At 33.5% G+C, this 21403-nt stretch overlaps 1 protein-coding gene and 1 non-coding gene across 2 annotated transcripts; one reads left to right on the top strand and one right to left on the bottom strand.

Moving 5' to 3' along the window:
* Positions 1-382: 382 nt before the first annotated feature.
* On the bottom strand, positions 383-17669 carry LOC131610443 (uncharacterized). The gene is made up of 27 exons (XM_058882397.1): positions 17335-17669; positions 17070-17135; positions 15981-16067; positions 15827-15883; positions 15575-15639; positions 15295-15464; positions 13556-13617; positions 13328-13411; positions 12949-13108; positions 12253-12368; positions 10750-10878; positions 9344-9415; positions 9091-9186; positions 8932-9009; positions 8164-8292; positions 6992-7168; positions 6603-6806; positions 6410-6523; positions 6070-6305; positions 5302-5347; positions 4970-5218; positions 3617-3847; positions 3074-3165; positions 1528-1756; positions 1086-1439; positions 868-941; positions 383-767 (listed from the first exon to the last, which is right to left on the bottom strand). Exons 1-27 carry the CDS (start codon positions 17434-17436, stop codon positions 662-664), a joined length of 3585 nt encoding a protein of 1194 aa, XP_058738380.1. The 5' UTR covers positions 17437-17669; the 3' UTR covers positions 383-661.
* Positions 17670-19383: 1714 nt separating this feature from the next.
* LOC131615397 (small nucleolar RNA R71) lies at positions 19384-19490 on the top strand. The gene has a single exon (XR_009287813.1). It is a non-coding gene; the product is annotated as a small nucleolar RNA R71 (small nucleolar RNA).
* Positions 19491-21403: the final 1913 nt, after the last annotated feature.

Below are 21403 nucleotides of genomic sequence, written 5' to 3'. Positions count from 1 at the left end.
TAACTATTAACCCAAATTAATATCAAATTGAACGAACTTGTCCACAATTTCTTTTTGCAAATGTGGTAGATACACCCACCCAACAAAAATATGAGAGATGTAATATATAGTTTGAAGATATCAAATGCATACGCTAGAAACTAAAATCTGATTCAAATAATTGATGGGGAAAATGCAAAAAGCAAGGGCACCATTGTAAGAACTTCAAAAGCCAAGTACATGTTAGAAGGAGTGTTGGTGTTGTGCAGTGAAACTTTGAGAGAGGTCTAGGTAATTTCCTCTATTTTAGCATCAGATACAGAACATATCCAGAACAAGCTTGTGAGGTCTTCATTTATCAAGCTAATAGCACTTTTCTTTAATCAAATTAGGCACTTCCAAAGAGGGACAAAATGTTCAAGCTTAATACCGAAATAAATAACAAAAATTACAGGCAATAAATAGATATTGCTTCTATTTGCTAGCTATTCCTCGACCAAAAAAGCTAAAGTAAAAAAACAATGTTGCTAAGAATCGAGTAAGAATTATTAATTACACTACCCTTCCAAATTAATAAAGAAAAACATTTGAACCTATGAGAGAACGTGAATGATGTCTAACTATCCCAACTAAGAGAAGCAGCAGTTATACTACCATATTCTTCCGGTGGTGGCAACGCTACTTAAAAAGTCTTCTTACGCAACATTGGCTTCCTCGCGTCTTTTCTTGAAGTCGTTGTGGTTCCTGGCGCGGGTATGTCTATTGTGGCTTGATACAAATCATTCAATCTTCACAAGGGGTTAAGAGGAGAGGATCAATAAAGATACATTGCCATAGACCCAAAACTAGTTGAAGTTAAGGTAAACATAAATGGAATATCAAACTTACCTAGGGATGCTGATAAATAGTGCAACAACTAGAAATGCAACTATGAGGGGGAATACTGGTGCCGGAGTCAACTCCTGCATGGTCGAAAAATTAAGACTTAAAGTATCTTGTGCAAAAATAGTGAACAGAAGCTGAACCGAAATTAATTAAGACTTAATCTTGGAAACCAAATGCAACTAGGCAAAAATAGAAAGGGCAAAGAAAGACAAGAAAAAAACCTGCTTCAGCTGATCTTCAATCCTGAATTTCAATGGTCCCACGTGGATTTGAATATTTTTGTCCAAGTCGACCTCAATTATATCAGATTCAAATCTAAGTGAACTTGATGGGAGACCAGATCGAAGCTGAAGAAGGTGTCTGCCCTTTGATAAGCCCTTAACTTGGAAGAAGTTAGAAATTGGCAGGGGGAAGACTGACTCTATCTTGCTTATCTCACTAGCAGACCTGATTTCTACCATCAGATGTTTACGAAGTTCATCCGTACCATTTCCTTCAACATGACAACTTACAATTGTCATTTCTGGCTCCTCAAAAACTATAAAATCCAAACCATTGATATCCTCAGTTCCAACCTGCGAATGCCAACCAATAAGTTAATACCAGAATCAGCATACTGACAGGAATGCTGAATGGGATAGTAAATGGGAATTTAGTACTAACCTTGACAGAAATCGAATCTGGAGATGCACGCTCTATATTAGAACTTCCTGTAACATCCCTTTTAGCTACTTTGACTTCATAGACAGTATCAGGCAGCAGTCCTCTAAGACGATAATTCCCAGAGGAATCAGTTACAGTTTCCTCAAAATAGCCTTTTGACACTGACCGGGCTTCAACTGAAACTCCTCCTTTGGGTTGGCCAGATAACAAAGAGACTACACCAATAGCACTGCAAGAGTAAATTTACTTCAGCATTTTCAAGAATGAAGTTAGAAAGTACGGGCAAGGGAAAGGCCATAGGTTGTACAGAAGTACAACATAATTTCTTGGTAAAAAATAGAATGCAAACATGTCAGTTGCTAGGTGATTAGGTAAAGATTGTAAGTGATTCCACCAGGTATGAGTTTTATATCCTCCGCCATTGTTTCATCAGCATTGTTTCTTAGACTCTTAAATAAGGAAAATTTGCAGTCTTATTTACATAGCCTAGCAATAGTTATAGGATGCATCTTCATGTCAGAGGAAACACTACGCAAAATAGTAAAGATTGCACTCCACTGTATCCATGCATATTGCATTCTTCAATATAAGTAATTCAGTTAACCATTAGGTCAACTACAAATTCAAATATGCAGGGATACAGTGGAGTTGAGTTTCATCATTACGGCTTGAATGCCTGCCTTATTGTTCGGAAGACCCACTTCCCATAGCCCCTGTCTCATTAATTAGGATTAATAATTAGGGTTCTCTCTCCATCTACAGATGAGTAAGATTGAACACCCAAATGCTCATCCTATCAGTTTTATTAATTATTTCTTTGTTCTATGGGATTGGTTCACACCTCATATCCTTTTGTAACGTTAGTATATTCTTGAAGTTGTAATTTAGGTGTTGGATGAAATTCTGGGTAGCTCTAATAAAATAATTGTCGGAGAGAGAGATAAAAATGAAAATGATAATTAATCAAAGTATGTGTGATTCTTATATATAGGACAACAATCTATTTCTAGGGTGTGTTTTTTATTGAAAACTATATTTAATACGTACATGTTTGAAATGTTAAGACATTGTTTTCAAACAAGATGTCTACGTTTATGTCCCAAAATTAGTCACCGCAAGGTCTCAATTAGTCTTGGTTAAAATCAGTAGGACTAGTAATTATGCAAAACTCATAGGAAGAGCAAATGAAACCAGACACGCAGAGCAAGAAACGATATAATCATGAAAGCGTTTGAACTTACGTTCATAGATATCTTTTTTGATACAAGGAAAAACAAATTCGGCAACTTCAGATAATGTTATATAGTTGGTTTCAATGATTCTAAATTCGGCCAAGATAATATACCATAACACACTTTCAGATAATGTTATATAGTTGGTTTCAATGATTCTAAATCGGCCAAGATAATATACCATAATATACTTGAAAAAAATTGCTACAAAGCTAAAAATACATGAAATACAGTATGCTGGAACCTATCAAAGACAAAGATAGTTTAAATTTAAATGATAGGAAGGACAATTTGGGTGAATAAGAAAGTGATACCTGTAAGCTACTCGTGTGGCCTGGAAAACAACTTCTCTAAACTCCCCTGATTCAAGTTCTATTGCCTGTGCTGGAGGTGAGAAAGCATATTCCTAGGAAAGAAGACCATATATGATAAACAAGTCAGCCAACAATAACCAACACACTTTAACCACCTTTACAAACTTTGCAGTCTCTTATGCTTCAATGTTGTATGTCATACAAGCAGAAAAATATTTTATAATTAGACGCATAACAAGATAGCCTACCTCAGCTGAAAAGAAATATGATTCTGGTTAAGCAGGCAAAACAATTACACGTGATAGCAAAAGGCTAAAAGGTGTCCTTTTCTTCATCACATTTTGTTTCCTTAAGCAAGTAACCTCTTACTCCCTTTGTTGGGGGTAGAGATGAATTTGTAAAGCATAAAATGTTTCAAGTATATTGTGGAGTGCAAGTACAGAAGCAAAATAACCAGAGCTGATTGATAGACAACTCATACATATCAAGGAAAACACAAGCAGTAAAATGCAACATCACCACAGTTTATGTCCAGTATCTTACCTTTAAAACAGGACGCAAATAGAACATTCCAGGAAACAAACTATCAAACAGGAATGCCCCTCCAGCCCCAGATACGGAGTTGTTTCTATAACCATTATCACCACTCAAAGATAACAGAACTGAAGGAATGAGCTCTTTATCATTGTCTTTATGATGTATATGTACTGAAATCTGACCAAGCTTCTGACAACTAAAGGAATGAGGCCCAACTTGTTTTAAATGATAGCCAGACTGCAAATGTGAATAAAAATGAGTTATAAAAAAGTAAAAAATTAAAAAACTTAAATAAAAAGAAGGCATTTCGCATTCAACACTTAAGTTTACCATTCACAAAATGAGAGATAGAGAACATTAGTTATAGTAAAAGAAGACAACACAGTGTAGGAGGCTCAAAACACTGTGAAGTTCGGGAGAGTATTAACAAAAGAAAATTGAGCAACATAGAATTTAGATTTACAGGCCAAGTCCACAAAATTGCCTTGAAATGGGATGAATGCTCAAGCCTTATACACACTACCTAGGTCATATTTTTAGTCAATGTGAAATTCTCAACAATCAACGCACACCGCCACGCCTGGAATTTGACATATAGAGAATGGACAAATGCGGGTGTAATAACAGTGATCTTGACCCAATAACATATCTAAGAAAGGCAATTATACAATCTTAAAATTAGGTATAGGGTCTAACTCAACCCTAAAAAATTGACTCGTAAGGTGAGAACTACCCAAGTCTTATACACGCTACCTAGTCCATATTTCTGGTTGATGTGATACTTTCAACATATATAATGAAAAAACTTTCATGCTTTGGTCTTCAGCACATGTGCACGCAGCACTCTGATAGAAACTGTTACCTATGGTGAATGAGTAAAAGAAAATAAAACAGAAATAATAGAACAATCCTATGTAGAATTAACACACTAGTACATCTGAGAAAGTTTACCTATTTGTCTACAACAGCAGTTTATATTATTAATATGGAATTAACACACTAGTACATCTGAGAAAGTTTTGAGAGACAAAGAATAGATATAAAGCAATTCTAATAAAAGAAATTCGAGAGTCTTGGTGTATCCCTCCAAGAATTCGGAGAGTTTGGTCTCTCCCACCCAAAACCACTCAATAACCATCCCATATTCAGCCTCTCTTATACTTTATCTATTCCTAAAATTAACCAATACAAGTGCCATAATAACTTCCCATAACTGTCACTAGAAGAAGTATAACACAGTCATGCTAAACAGCTTTAGACAGTGCAACTGAAAACTATTGACCATAAATTTTGATGAGAATTAGAGGTATATAAAGCATAAATAAAGTTGAGAAATTGCAAATAGTTTTTCCTGACTACCTTTGAAGCCTGAACAGTATAACCAACATCATCATACAGCGGACCTGCCACATAGGAGCCATCAGTACCAGTAGTTGTTTCAAGTATTAGTTCCCCACTTTTAAGTCCAGTGACATTGCTGTCTCCGGCAGCGAAAATCCTGATATGAACACCAGAAAGAGGAGGCGAGACTGTTCCTTCAATATATACACCCAGTCGGCAAGAAAATGTAGGAATATATGCTTGACAATTATCATCTGTCACTGATACCTAAGGAAATGGTTTTAGCAAATGAATCTTCAGTGTTTGTCCATGAAAAACATTACTAAACAAACTAGTCCTTTGATACTTACATGCTGTTCTATAGGATAAAATAAAAGCTTTTTATCTCCATCATTCCTGTAATATAAAAAAATAAACGGTATAAAACTGGGTAGAGTGCAGTGCTTAATTACTATAAGATAGTTCCTTACAGAAACCTCCCAGTCCCAGAATCACAAACTCTGTGCAGTATATGAACAATACACTTATATTTCATTACTATAGGCAACATAGGGACAAAAAAATGTTATTTAAACATTCAGCCTTGAAGGAAAATTGCAAACATAAATACATTATTGAGTTCGGTGACTGGATTGAACAGAAATTCAAAATTCGAAATGGTACAAATGAGGCACTTAAAAGAGTTGGCATGGAATTAGAACAATTAGAGTGAGATGGTATAAATGCCCTATACATACTGTAGTTAATTATTACAGGCTGTGCACAGTCTATCCTTGTGGGATAAATTGACAATCATGTAAACAGGTAGTGACTACTAATAAGTGATTTTTCCTTTCTTGATCCTAGCTCTCTCCACAAAAGCCTTGTAAATATAAATTCAAAATGGTACAAGTATAAGAGTTAAGACAGTTAGCATAAGATCACTTAAATGCAATATACATACTGTACTTAATTATTACAGGCTGTACAGAGTCAACTTCCTGGGATAAATTGGCCATCGTGTTTTTTTTTTTAAAATCTTGGTATTCAGTCTTGCGACCGACTAATCAAATTGACAATCATGTAATGACAATCAAAACACAAATTCAACTGCAATTATTTGATATAGAAATTAGTACCTTGAGTCCCGAGGAACAAAGGTAAGCTTTTCTCCTGGATTGGCCCAAAGAGAATACTCAAAGATAGATATTTGATCTTTCCCGTGGGACTTGAGTATGGCCATGGCATTATCAGCAACGTCGGCTCCATCGCGAGAAATATCAACCACTATTTTCTCAGGCAGTGCATCATGTAAGCCGGAATGCACATTTATTTGTCCTTTAATAAGATGTTTTTCTCCTTTTAGATGAATGGGCTACAAAAATATATCGAAAATAAAAAATGAAGAAAATCCTAGAAAGAAGCAAATATAAATGAACTAACTGAAAATATAATCACAGTATCTTTAATCCTTAATACCAATAGACTCGATGTGTCAATTTTCACAGGTGAGCTCCCAAAGAAGATGCATGAGTCAATAAAACTAAATTCATGTATTCCGGGAAATTCAACACATATATGCTGGGAACCTTTCTGCAGGAAACACAAACAAAAAATAATTGTTACGAAGTTGCAATTTCCTAACATAGTTAAACAGACTAATAACAAATACCTGAATCTTTAAATTCACAGTTGACCCATCAGGTTGAGTTATGTAACCATTAACTTCATGAGTGGAGATCACATTGACCCAGTAACCTTTTTGAACAAAAACAATTCCTTCCAAGTCCTCAGCTCCAATATTTACATCTATGAAGCTCTTCTCCCAGCACCAATTATCTTCCTTGGCCACTGATTCAGGGGAACTATGTTTCACCTAAAAGAAATATTATAGAACAGTTAAAAATTAAAATGAATTAGAACATCCGAGCAAACGACTAATACTGAACAAAAAGCAGTAAATATTTGAGAGGAAAGTATTCAAGCATTAAAACATAAAACTAAAGAAATTCCACTCAGCTAAACCACAAACAAAATGGGAATATGCAAAAGAAGGCAAACCTCAAGCCTGTATTTTCCAGGAATAACATCAGAAAACAGAAATTCACTACTCTCGGAGGTCAAGCTAATTGTCTTTCTCGCTTCATTATGTTTAGCACCCTGCCTCACAAGAGTCACAGATACAGATGGATCGCATTCTTCCTTGCAGACTACGGCACCACGGACATTGACCAGAGCCTATAATCAAGCAGTAAAGAAATTTTTCAAAAAAACTTTTTATGTTTAAAGAAATTGAAACAGGTTGTATTCAGGTAGAAACTTTTTATGTTTAAAGAAATTGAAACACAGCATTATATTGTAGCAGTTCAATGCCCATTTTTTAAACTCTGCTCAGATAATTATTGGTGGAATCCAATTTGGAAATCAATCGACTATCTTATTGTTAACAAATCTGCAACCACCAATAACTTCACATTCAACCACCACAGCTGGCCTGACTGACACCATAGAAGATCTAGCTGCAGAGAGCATTATTTTTTAATCATTTGAAGTTCATATCATCGAAACAGAAGCGCCAAATTTTGTTGAATCATTTTACTGCTGTCTTGTTCAATCCATCTTTGATGAGCACAAACACATAAAAAGGGCAGGACATTTGAAAGTTAATTACACTTTTCCAATCAATAATATTGGAGTCAAGAGATCAACTTGGTCTTTCTTTAGTTAATTATGGATCTACCGCCACCCACAATGCCAGCAACTTCTACAATCATTTCAAGAGCACTTTACATGTCTCATTATTTCCTACTTTGATAATGATAGAGATGCTTTGATAAATCAAATTAAATCCCCAAAGAATACGTTGGAAATTTGCAATTTTCAACTCTATGAGATGTCATTACTAATTCTTCGTTGTTAAAGAAACTTACCCGATGTTCATAACCAAGTTATTATCAATGGAAATGACTAAGTTTTTGAAAATCGTGTTCAGTACAAAGTATTATCAATGCTCTTAACTACATTCCATCCGGAAATTCTTTTTATCGAAACACAGATCAAGTTATATAAGGTCACCAAATAGTATTAGTCAAGTGGTCAACAAGTCAAGCAACCATAAATAAGTTATCATCAGAGTTTGGCATGCATGTAGCCCAGCAGACTAAAGGGACAGAGACAAAATAACCATTTATAGTTACAATGGATGTAAAATTTACCATGGATGTAAAATTTACCTGTGAAAATTCAACATTCAATAATGGACTTTTGATCGCAACATCGATATAAGATGGAACAAACATGAGTCCGGCAGCATTATCCGGAGTAGCAGCAATAGCTGACAAGCGATATTCACCAGGAATAACCTAGACAGTAAACCAATAAGTTATACAATATTAATAAGGAACAATCAAACTTAGAAGATGATTTAGAAACATCACTGAAGAAAGTAGACATTAAGTTATTTTTATTTCAATTGCAGAGGTTGAAAGAAAAATAAATTTTCTTGCATTTCAACCAAAATATTTGATATAAAATCAGCACTACCTAACCTGAATCAATTCGCAACAGATTGCTTTTTAACCTCAAATTGTACAAATAAACTTCTATATTATAAGATTTCAAAATTTATTAAGATCAGCTACAACCATAAATATTGAGTTTTTGCTTGTACGGTTACAGCTTTCTTGGTTTCCAATTTGAATCCGTAAAGAAATATATTTTCAATAGGCATAAAAATATTATCATATATTGTATCGTTCTAATGTTAATAACCTTACTGTTAAAGCATATGATAGAAAAATACATTATAGTAAGTAAAGTTCTGCTATTCCCTAAACGTGCCAACTACAATTAAAGCAAAATTCCCAGCCAGTTTATTAGAATATGTTATTTAACATCCTAATCCATCACCTCTTCTCTTTAAGCCCGAGCTGACTATCCTCCAATAATCACTACGAAACAAAAAAAAAAAAATCATGGATTTACTGCCCTGTGCTAAGTACCTCAAAGCAGAAATTTCCATTTCCATCCGTTTGTTTCTTTTGTGGTTTCACATTATCAGGTCCGTGAGTCAAAGCCACCTAATCCAGTTAACAAATGGTCAACTTTTATTTTGATAAGCAACTATTACTAAGATAAATACAACAAGGAAACAGGCATACCGTTGCTTTCTGACTGCTACTAACCATCCTAACCAAACCACAAATATCATATGAAACAGCAACAATATCTTCTATTGAAGCCATATTTGGCAATACCTAAGCAAGGAGCAAAGCTTGAAATTAAATTATAAGAGTATAAACTCTAAAAAAAGCTCTTCATAACCATCTAAATGTTTTTATCAACATAAGAAACAAAGCAAAAGTTTTTTTACAAAAAGCAAAAGTTAACACATAATAATATGATATATTTTACCATATAGTTCTCCAACTTCTTGAATTTGTAATGCTCCTTTCGGGCTTCTATGGTATAGTGTGTTGATGTAACCTAATAAATTCAACACAATCGAGTGAAACATTTTTCACACAGGCCTAGGCCATAAATTGTATCCAGGAACATCATAGAAATAATCTTACATGCTTAAATAGATAGTAATATTACAAAATTTGGTCCAAACAATAACCAAGTCAGGTATTGGGTTGTTGGGCCACAAATTGAGTGATTCACTTTTGAACTGTTATATACACAACTGGTGGTCATTTTGTTAGTATATGATATGATTAAATTAATTTAGTACTTTAAAAAGGATTGAAGTCTTTATAAAGTATACACTGTTACTTGTTGAAGTCATGAATTTTATATATAAGCAGCAGATTAACAATGAGAACTTTCTGCTTATAAAAAAAAAACAATGAGAACTTTGAATATTATCGATAATAACTTGATATTGACTTGATACAAAAAGATTAACGTTAAATCCCATTTATAGGGATACAAGACTCCTTGATCCTAAATAAATAAGAAAATGATAAATAATAAATCATGATAATTGCTAAGTAATACTGAAACTAATCCTATGAAATAATCTATGAAATAATCCATGATAATTGATCCTCGTAGATAAACTATTATACCTTAATATAATATCAAAGATAAACTAAGATGTTTTAATATATTCAAACACTAATTCTAAATGCATAAAATAAAATAATATTAGAAACTTACTCAACAAGGTAAGGAACTGCAGAAAAAAATGAATTTATAACAATAGTGTCTAAACCTTCGAAGTTTAAACTGAAAATGAAAACACTACACAGGAATTCAACATTTTTTTGCCATTTCTATTGAAATTAAAATATTTAACTAATATAAATTTATAGCAAAATAAATCTTGAGTCATATTGCCCCACAACACAGCATGTGACCCAAATTTAACATTGAGTGTTATAAGACAGTTTTTGGGCGTGAATTATATTCAATAGTTTCAAACAGCTTGTGTTCACAGTAAATTCAAACTTAAGTTAGAATCTAATGTCTTGAGGATCAAAGTTAACATTCACAATCAAGTGGCAGGTTCACTACAAAACCGCAGTAACCAGACGAGTTAGACAGGTTCATATTAGTTAGGATGCAAGTCTGATTTAGTAAAATGCACAGACCAATTAATTAACCGGCTGGTTCATCAATCAAATTGACCAATCCGGTCAGAGTTTTATAACACAAACGACAGAAGTAACTAATTTACTGAAACGAGGAAAGTGGGGAGACAAAAATAAATGAAACCCCTACACTGAAAGTTAACTGAGGATTCTGGGACTAATTTCCAAAAAGAATGCATTGTCTATAAATGTGCTAAATGAAGCATATTTCCTCATCAGTACCTGATCAAGCTTGTAATATCCTTGATTGTCAGTAATAGACCTTTCATGACCATCAACTATGACCTTAACACCCTCCACTCCCATGTCATTTCCATCAACTACACGGCCTCCAACAGAAAATCCAGTGACCTGTAACAGTTAGAATTGATAGCTCTATTAATATGATAACTGTTAAACAGCATGTGTGTTTCAACATTAATAGACAGATTACAGTAAAAATACAATAACTATTAATACATCGAACATGTTTCAACAATTAAATCTTAATTGATACCTAGATGAATTAGAATTCCAATCTTAATTTGCAATTCTTAAATACTTTGGTTTTTCTCTTTTCTTTTTCATATGTTTTTCAGAGGAAAAGCAACAGCTAAAGACTTCTCTCATTAAGTGGGGTCAACTGCAAGCTTTGAACAACACCCAGGTCTTGTCATAAATTATAAATCAAGTCCAACGATAAACCATTTTTAAGAATACACTTTTCAGTTAGAGGAAAGCTGCACTTCTAATTTTCAATAAATGGTGACCATAATACACAACTGAAATTGAACAACTTTTCTTAAATCAGAAACTGACAAGGCCAAAAAATCGTTCCAAATTTTATATTAAATTGGTCATTTCACAGAACAATTCTAGAAATGAAGTGCAGGACTAAACTCTAAAATGCTGTTAGTTATAAGACCACAGGATAACTTGTCCCAAGGACAACACTACTAAAATGACAGCAATATTAAATTGGACATGTCACAGGAAAAATCTAGTAGAGTACAGGACTAAACTAAAAAAAATGTTGTTACTTATAATAAGACCATGGGACAACACACCCCAAGCACAACAGTGTTACAAACGACAGACAGCAATACTCATTTTCATTTCCTACTCAAGAAGTATGATTCTCTTTCCCTCTCTTTCATATCTCTCTCCTCCCCCAAACTCTCTATACTGTCATTGTATTGACTGGCAAACAATATACAGAACAAAGAACTGTGTTGTAACTTATAACTCAAATACTTGTTCAATGATGTTCTGCTTTTGTTGTGCATTAACACTCATTTAACAAACCCTTACAGTTACTAATTATAGCAATAACCCAACAAATTGCTAATTATATTGGAGAATGAAGTTATCATTGAGCAAATTAATGTGGTTTCTTTTTTGCAAAAGCAATTTAATGTGATTAAGATAAAGCATAATTGTACTGCACCAAACAGCCAGTGCAGGAAGTGAAATATGTTCACTAATAAGTAGTTATGAGAAAAGTAATGCAAAGAATTTTATTTTATCAATTTATCCAAAACGGACTATTAAAATATGCGACAATACAACTAAACATTTACATTTCATTAATGAAAACTCTCATGGACTGCTTTCAATAGTGATAGTATAACGAGGAATTTTGATTTACACCACATTGATAGAATCAACCCATTTTTATTGAATTCCAAGGAAAATAAAACAATTAAGATTATTAGTATCTACCACATGTTTATGCATAAATTGTACCTGAAATTTTTGAGGCACTGTTACGTGCTGATGCTTAACATTAACTGGGACACTAGATGGTGAAACATCAAATACTGTATTTTCACCCTTGTAGTAGGGAACTAGTTCATAACTTCCTGTAAATTTACAAAAAGGATGAGCTCAAAATTTAAACATATTGGTTCCAGTGGCATGCAATTAAAATAAGCAATTTTCATGCACACCAGAAAGATAGTTCACAATTCACAGAAAAGAGAAATAAGGGAAAATGAATACCAATTGTAAAGTCAGCGTACACACAAACAACTAAAGTGAAGTATGATCATATTAGAGTTATATCATAGGATATGAAAAATCAGCACTATAGAATAATTAAGGCCAGCCTTAATTTAATAGAATAAGAAAAGTCTTCCTTAATTGTAGAGCTTGAATGATTCAACTCTTGAATGTCCAACTCCTCTTGTATAAATAGAGCATAATTGCAGTATGCATGTGAAAAATAAAGTTCCTAGAATCTGGAAGACTAAGTTTACGTGTAAAAATACATATTGCTGCTTATCCAATGTTGCCAACTACAAGCTAGATGACAAAAAAACTATAGGAGAGATTATTCTCTGTTTTTCAATGCATAAGCTCCAGAAATTCAACATCTGATACGGCACATTTTATGCTTTAAGAAGGGGGGAAGAGAGAATAATCTTCTAAAAATGAAATTACCACAAGGTATTGAATTGAATGAGAACTTTCCGTCTGCATCTGTTACAGCATGACATAGAGCTGCTTCTTGTCGTGGACCATGAGCAGAACCTTGCAAACATTTTATCTCAGATACATCCTTTGAATATAAGAAGATATGGACTCCTAATATTGGGTTTCCCTATAAAAGGGAAAAAAAAACAAAAATGAAAGGCATAACTACAAGAGAAATGATTCAGTTAAATTGTCTATCAAGTTAAACATAAACCATGAAGCAATCAAAGCAAACAATAATCTGCTTTTTGTTCTACATGTCAAAGATACAAGTGGGTCTCTTCATTTAATTATAACGAAATATTCAACAAATAATCTGATATTATAGTCCTTCAACAAAGATTACCTGTGCAACAACAGACCCGCTGATACTATAGCCAGGGACAAAGAAAATATCATCAATCACCCCATTTCCAAAGCCCAATTCCACCTGCAAAAAGAACATGTCAACAAAATGGAAGCGCAAAATGCAAGCTCATTAAATGAATTTGGGACTAAATAGTGATGTAGGAAAGACAAGGGTATCAACACACGGCAAAACACAGGAAGAAGAGGTAAACAAAATAGTTCAAACCTGCACGGAACCTTTAACTTCGACTTTGATATCAGGATTTGAAGCTCGTAGCTCATATTTTCCTGCACATTGGCAGTATTGTTCAGTAGTTTGAAAGAAGAATAGCACAAATAGTAAAATAATGGCATCAGTGAAAGAATTTTAAAACTAAATTATATTGACTACACAACAGAAGCCATAACTCTAGACAAGAATTTACCAAGTAATGAACAATGTAACTCAATTGGCTATCACTCATTGCAACAAAGTCGGTGACAACAACAAGCCTTTTCCCATTAGGTGGCATCGGTTACATGGATTAGTCGAAATCTTAAAATCCTATCATGTATCCAATGATAATAGACCTATTACATCTAAACCTCTTTTAGTAATTTGAATGATAGTTTCTCTTGATCTCCCTCCACCTCTAACTACTGGACCATCCTTCATCTAGTCTACTCCCATTTCTAGTGCTTCCATAGGTCCTCCCCACGCATATGCCCAAATTACCTAAATCTACTCTTCATTTATAGTGCTTCAAACAGTCTATTCTTCTCTAGCATCGGGGCTGGGGCTACCCCAATTTTCTCCCTACTCCCTAATGATTACACCTTTAAGTATTACTGTTTTGTGTAACCACTCATCCATTGTAACATTTTCATCTCTACGACACTAAATTTACTTATTGGCTTTTTCCAACTCAACATTCACTACCATACAAAATTGTGGGTCTTACACGAGAGTAAGAAACTTTCCTTCAAGCTTGAGAGGTATTCTCCTATTGCATATTGCACCCAAAGCATTCCTCCATTTCATCCTTCCTATATGAATTCTATGGTGAACATCTTCCTCTGTCTCTATGTCATGTATGATAGACCCGAGATGCTAAAAACATGACATTGTAGTATAGTATGCTCTCCAATTTTCACCTCTACATAATAACTTGCTTGTCCTTTGCTAAACTTGTGTTTTATATACCTTGTTTTACATCTTAGGAGGAGGAACTGTGTATTTTCTTACATTTTAGGAGGAACTGTGTATTTTCAAGGCTTGTCACCTTATCTCTAACTTGTCATTTACCTCTTCTCTCGACTTCTAGTTAAAATATATTATTTGCAAGAAAATATGCATTCTGATACCATTTCTTGGATATGTTTGGTGAGCATGTGTAGGGCCAAGATTATAAAATAATATATGCTCGAAATTGACCCTTGACTTGAGGCACACAACTATAGTAATCAAAAAATAGATATCATTTATTAACAAAGAAAATTTTTCTTCAGTCGCCCTTTATCTAACTAAATTTTCATACCAATTTATTGGATCTAAAAAAAAATCCTAAACTACATGTTATAATAATAATAATAATTAATAAGACAAATCTTGCATTTATGTCCATTAATCTTTTATACACGGCTAGTTCTCAGCCGATTAATATTTTCACCTCCAGTGACATCATAACTTGTCTCTTAATCTTTTATAGACAATTACCTCTCAGCCAATTAATATTTTCACCTCCAGTGACGTCATAATTTGAAATGTTGAAACGTGGAATCAGTTTTGTTTTCTCAATCTGTAAATCTTTGTATTACTTGAACAGTTTCATCGTATATTTTGTCAATGATATTTTATATTAAATGCATGAATCTTGGACAACTACTTATGTTATATTTGGTAATAATTTCCAGAATGGTGCAAGTAAAAGAGTTTCCTTACACAAAGTAAAAAGAGTTTCCAAAAATAAACATAAACTTCCTTACCTGGAATTACGTTCGTAAACAAGTAGCTCCCTGATGGTGAAGTCAAGACTGATGAAACAAGATCTCCAGAAGGAGACAATAGTTCAACTTTTACATTTGAAGGACCTCCATTTTTAACCGAACAGCTTTCTCCACCTGCAGCTCCCACGACTCTACCAGATATAGAGAACCTGCAAAATATAAACTTATGTAATTAGTTTTATAAATCCAGACTAAGTGAAAGCATGACATGCAGTAGGACATAAAGTAGAAAATATAATATAGCAAATTAATGACCAACCCTGTGAAACGAAAATTTATATCTTCATTCCCATTGCAACCTTGATTGTCAACTGCCACGGGAACCTATAGGGATATGGGGGGACAATGAAAATATCAAACTCGTAACAATACTCTAAATAATTTCCCGACTATGTCCAGATTCAAAAAAAAAAACGATGCATAAGATTATAAATAATTGCATAGAGATGTGACATAAAAGGAGAAACATGAATCCCCGCAATAAAATTTCATCAATGAGAGAATAACAAACCTTTTCAGGATCCCATGACCACCCATCAGGTCCATTGACTTTAATAACAAAGGAACCCTGCAATGAAAATAATTGCATTAAGAATCACTGTTTTTCAATGCGTAAAAGTTGACTGGAATAAGCTTCTATGTACACTCATCTATGCAAGTTTTACCTTGTCATATACTGGAATAAAATAGTATCCATTTGGAGCACATTGTGTTCTATCCTTTACCAGTCCATCCACTGTTTGAAGCTCAACCTACAATAGAAAAGTCAATTAAATGTTATTCAGCACAAGCTGAGAATGAAGACTGTATCGATAAACAACAGGAATACACTTGCACTGCATCCTCCATCCAGTAAGAACAAGAAGATACAAAAAAATATTAAATAAGGCCATGTTTGAATAAACTGCTAATTTGCAGCTTAAGTTATTTCAATAACAAAGATATAGCCAAACTATTTTATATAATCTATTTTTGAAGCTGTTCAGAAGAGCTTATAGAGATAAGCTTAAAAACAGTTTATGAACATGTCAAACATTTTCATGAGCTCTCCTAAACAGTATCACGACTGCTTATGCCACTAGATAAGTTCAAATAAGTCACTCCAAACAGACCTTAAGACTCCATATCAGATTAATTTAACATCATTATAGTTACTGCTTCAAAATAAAATAAGTTCAAATTCAAAAGAGCTTATAGAAATAAGTTTAAAATAGTTGTGAACATGTCAAACATTTCCATAAGCTTGTAGAAATAAGCTTAAGATTTAAGACTCCGTTTGTTCAGAAGAGCTTATAGAAATAAGCTTAAAAATAAAATAGTCTATAAACATGTCAAACATTTTCATGAGCTCTCCCAAACAGTACCACAACTGCTTAAACCAGCATATAAGCTCAAATAAGTCGCTCCAAACTGACCCTAAGACTCTGTATTAGATTAATTTAACATCATTATAGTTACTGCGTCACAATAAATAGAGTTCAAATTCAAAGGAGCTTATAGAAATAAACTTAAAATAGGTTATGAACATTTCAAACATTTTCATGAGCTTATAGAAATAAGCTTAAGACTCCGTTTGTTCATAAGAGCTTATAGAAATAAGCTTTAAATAGTTTATGAACATGTCAAACATAAACTCAAATAAGGCGCTCCAAACAGACCTTAAGACTTCATATCAGATCAATTTAACATTATTATAGTTACTACGCAAAATTAAAGAGTTGAAATTCAAAATCAAATACAGAACACTCTCTTACCGTGACATGTGAATAATCCAATTTTGCATCGGTTTGTTTCCTAGATTTCACCAATGATGAGCTCGCCTGTAGTAACGAATCGGTAACAATAAATTAAACAACCGAATTAAGCTGAAATAGACGTGAGTTCAAAAAAAAAAATAGATAACTCCAAAACACAGATCCGTTCATATAAATTTTTCAATCCGAATCCCTAAAACTCAATCTCGCAGTCGCGAAAAAGTAACACTGGTCGGAAAGCTGAATTCGGCGTTAATGAATTTACCTGGACGAATCCGCCGCAGCCATAGATGGAATCGGCGGAAGCAAGTGAAATGGAATAAGTAGCGACGAATAGTAAGAGTAGAAAAGCGTCGCCGATCGACATTTCGGATCTGAGGTTGGGCGGTGATTACGATCAGCCCAGAGTGGATGAATAGATCTTGGAGGTCATACAATATTAATTTCTTTTTTGATTTAGTTGAGTCGCTTCAGTGACTCAGTCTCAGTGGTTGAGTTGAGAAGGGCAGGGTTTATGAGTTTGTAATTAGTATTAGAATAAGTTTACAGCATTAACTAAAACGACTGCAACTACCCGCAGTAACAACTATTTGCGTGGTTAACAGAATGATACGGGTGTGAAGTGAGGGCCGGATGGATGGATGGATCATGGATGGATTTCAAAGCCTAATCTCTTTTAACATTTGTTGTATTTTTGTATAAACATTGCTGCATTTATTTTTATTTCATTTTATTAATTCACTACATTTATGAAATATGTGAATTTATTTACACCTAAAAACAAATAAAATATCGATAGACACAATTTTGAGTTAGTCCTTAGTCTTTAATTGAGGTAGAGTTAGACGAACATAAACACAATTGAATAAGAATTTGTTTAATCGTTTTTAAGTCTACTTGAATCTATATTTTTTGTTCAAACTCTAGACTTAGTCAAAAGCACGATAGAAGTGGATAATAAGACTTTATGATCATATTTCTTATTTGTAGGACATTTAGGGAGAAAGTGGGATGGTAGAACCATAAGTTATGGGAATTATGCAGTTGTAGACAAAAGAAACAAAACATGTCGAGGAACATAAAGTACTAGTCAAACGTGGGGTATCGCGTCTTTCACATAAGGAAGAATCAGGCACTATATGTGTAAATAGCTTAACGAGACAATGTTTTATATATGTCATGTTATTATGACCAAGAGGATAAGTTCCTCTGTAAATATCGTGCTCGGTAAATTTCAACATTCATCCTATCATTCAAGTTACTTACGTGTTTTATCACTTTTATCTTTACTTCTATTTTTATGCATTTCTTAACTTAATAGTTAAACTTCTCAATATATTTGACACATTTGGTGGGACTTTGTGGCCAATACCAATGTCGACTGAAAATTCCAATCACCGGGTCATGACTACGCTTGGTGTATGAACATTTAATTTGGAAAAATCCTTATTCATATAAATCCCTCATCACCATCATCTATAAGGAGGTCAAACCAATAATAACCGAGTAAACCTACACAGTCAATGGGCATACTAAAGATTTGTTTTTTCCTATTATTTTTGGAGCTAAGATGGATGTTGTTTATGAGGAACCAATGATAATGATTATGTCTTTCATCATACAATAGATAGACATGGGGATATTTTTCATCATGTACCAATTGTCTCAACAACTTATTGACAGTGTGTAACTTTGATCACGATAAGGTTTAACAACTCAGTAATTTGGAAGCAGAGTGACCAATTCATGCAATAAACTTTGCCTTTAAAGCAAGTGTGTATACACAATGGTGAGACCTTTTCATGTTCACTTGAGTTTTATACATCGAGTACCTTTTTACCTATTGTTATTCACAACCTGATACTTTTTTTCACAACTAACTCTAAGAGGAACCGAATGGAAAATATACTTATAACCAGGAGACATGCTTGACAAAACACTATTTAAATAATTGTGCAACTTCGTAATAGCACAAGCCACTTCAGCAACATTTGTTACAACACTGAGAGACTCGACAACTATCGCGTTCAAACGTGTTAGCATAGTCTTTATCATGTTGGAAATTTGGGCTACCTGAGCAGCAAGAGTTATGGTCTCAATGATTTCATGGGCACTAGTTGGCTTATTTTGAACTATGGTAGTTGCAACTCTTGTGGGTGGTCATTGGTAGGAGTTGGTAGTAATACTTTCAATTAATTTGTAACCTTCTTTGAAGGATTTGGACAATAATGCACCACCAAATGATGCATATAGCATGTTTCTTGATAATGGAACTATGTCATTATAAAATGTTTCCAACTGAATACTTGTTGGAATTTCACGGTGTGGACATTGTATCAACGACTCTTTAACCCTCTATCAATCATCAAGCTAATGTTCATTTTCCCATTGTCTAAATGAAGCAATCTTATTTCTTAATTTATCATTCTTGACAGGAGAAAAATATTTGGCTAAAAACTTTTTCAGTCAACTCATTCAATGTGGCTATGGAATTTAGATTCAAAGAATTGAGCCAACTTTTAGCTCTATCCCTTAGGGGGTAAGGAAACTGTTGTGAAAACGATGTCAATAACAAATTATAATAGGGAACACAATGGGAAGGCAAGAAGACCAACAAGGAATTAGTTATAATTGTTATTCATTACTTTCTTTTTAAATCAAGATTAGAAGTGTTACAAGAATAACAAATAACTCCCACACCCTAAATTAGGATTTGTTGTATCCAATGATGAGAGACTAGTATGCTATTTATAATAAACCTAACATATTAAATTAATGGGTTTTTTCATAATTACCCATTACAAGCCAACTTAGAGTACAAGCTAACTTAAACAATTGGACATAACAAACAGGCCCAATTCAAAAGACTAACAACCCTGGCATTTCGACACCCATATACTAGAACACACTTCGACTACAGTATGTAGGTCTTCAACACATTCTCTGTAGAAACGGGAAGCTACTATTCGGCCCACTAGAGTTCGATCCAATTCTCACAGAAACAATTTCAACCTAAAAGCATCATCGGTGACTCAAGAGATCTTGAAATTGCTAGCAACCTCCATAAATTGCCTAAAATGTAAGTATATGGGTCACCAGTGGTAGGACATGAGTATTGACTTATGGCTTAAAGCATTTGAAACATCATTGGTTTAAATTCAAATTGGGTCACAATGATCTTTGGACTTATTATTCTAGTGTTTATGGCATTAGGGTCAAATATAACATAATATCTAATGTTTCTTGCCATGACATTAGCAATGCTAATGATATCAATTTCAACAATTGCTTCTTATTTTCCTTGTTTCATTCAAGGTCTCCAAACAAAAGAGAAGGAATGTGGATTCGTAGGAGTTGATTTGTAACTTGATATCTCCTCAAGGTTCTGGATTTTTTTTGCCTCAAGGTCTTCTATATAAATTAGAGTTAACAGCGTGCATGAGTAGAAGCTACATAACTACCATGACACTGGAAGAGAGAAAACGTCAAAATCTCAAATTTACTTTTTATAATTTTTAATGAAAATCAAATTGCTAGTGACACAATTCCCGAAAACAATGCCAGAAGTTTGTCAATTGCTTTGTATGTGCAAGTATACATAGTAAAAGTGGTATCAAGTGTTAAAAGTAAAAATATCGATCACATTGAGATGTATTAACTTAAGTATATTTATAAATAAATAAATTATGAATAAAACATGAGCAAAGAATAACAATTATTGGTTGTTGTCATTTTGTTAGAACAATAAATAGAAACTAAGAAGTAAGGGTGTTTAACATAGTTTAGAAACATGTTGGACAATTATATATTTAATGAATTCAATTAGTGTGTGAGTGTGATATGATATTTTGTCACAGACGAGGCTAGAACATGACCTAGTAGTGTATGCCTACAACGTTTAAATATATGCAATAAATAATTATGAAACAAATTTTTAAGTCTCACAATAGTATTTATGCTTTTATTTAACGAGTTTTTGCATTTATTCGTGGTTTTAGTTCTTTATCCATATATGTGTGTGTGTATATACACACACACACACACACACACACACACACACACACACACACACACACACACACACACATATATATATATATATATATATATATATATATATAGTGTTAAAAATATTTGTATATAGAATAGTCTCATATTTACTATCAAACTCGGAGAATCACTAAATTCGACTTCAAGTGATCAAGCCAAAATTTTAGTCCAAACAACAACAAAGAGAATTAAAAATATTACTTTTAATTACTATACTATAAAGTCTTGGTGGAAGTGGGAAAAAGGAGATCCAAGTGAAAAAATAAAAAGAATTCATTGCCTCT

The sequence above is a fragment of the Vicia villosa genome, linkage group LG6 (assembly GCF_029867415.1).
Source record: "Vicia villosa cultivar HV-30 ecotype Madison, WI linkage group LG6, Vvil1.0, whole genome shotgun sequence".
Lineage (NCBI taxonomy): Eukaryota > Viridiplantae > Streptophyta > Magnoliopsida > Fabales > Fabaceae > Vicia > Vicia villosa.
Note: the sequence above shows the minus strand (reverse complement) of the source record. Positions and strands in the feature narration are given on the sequence as shown.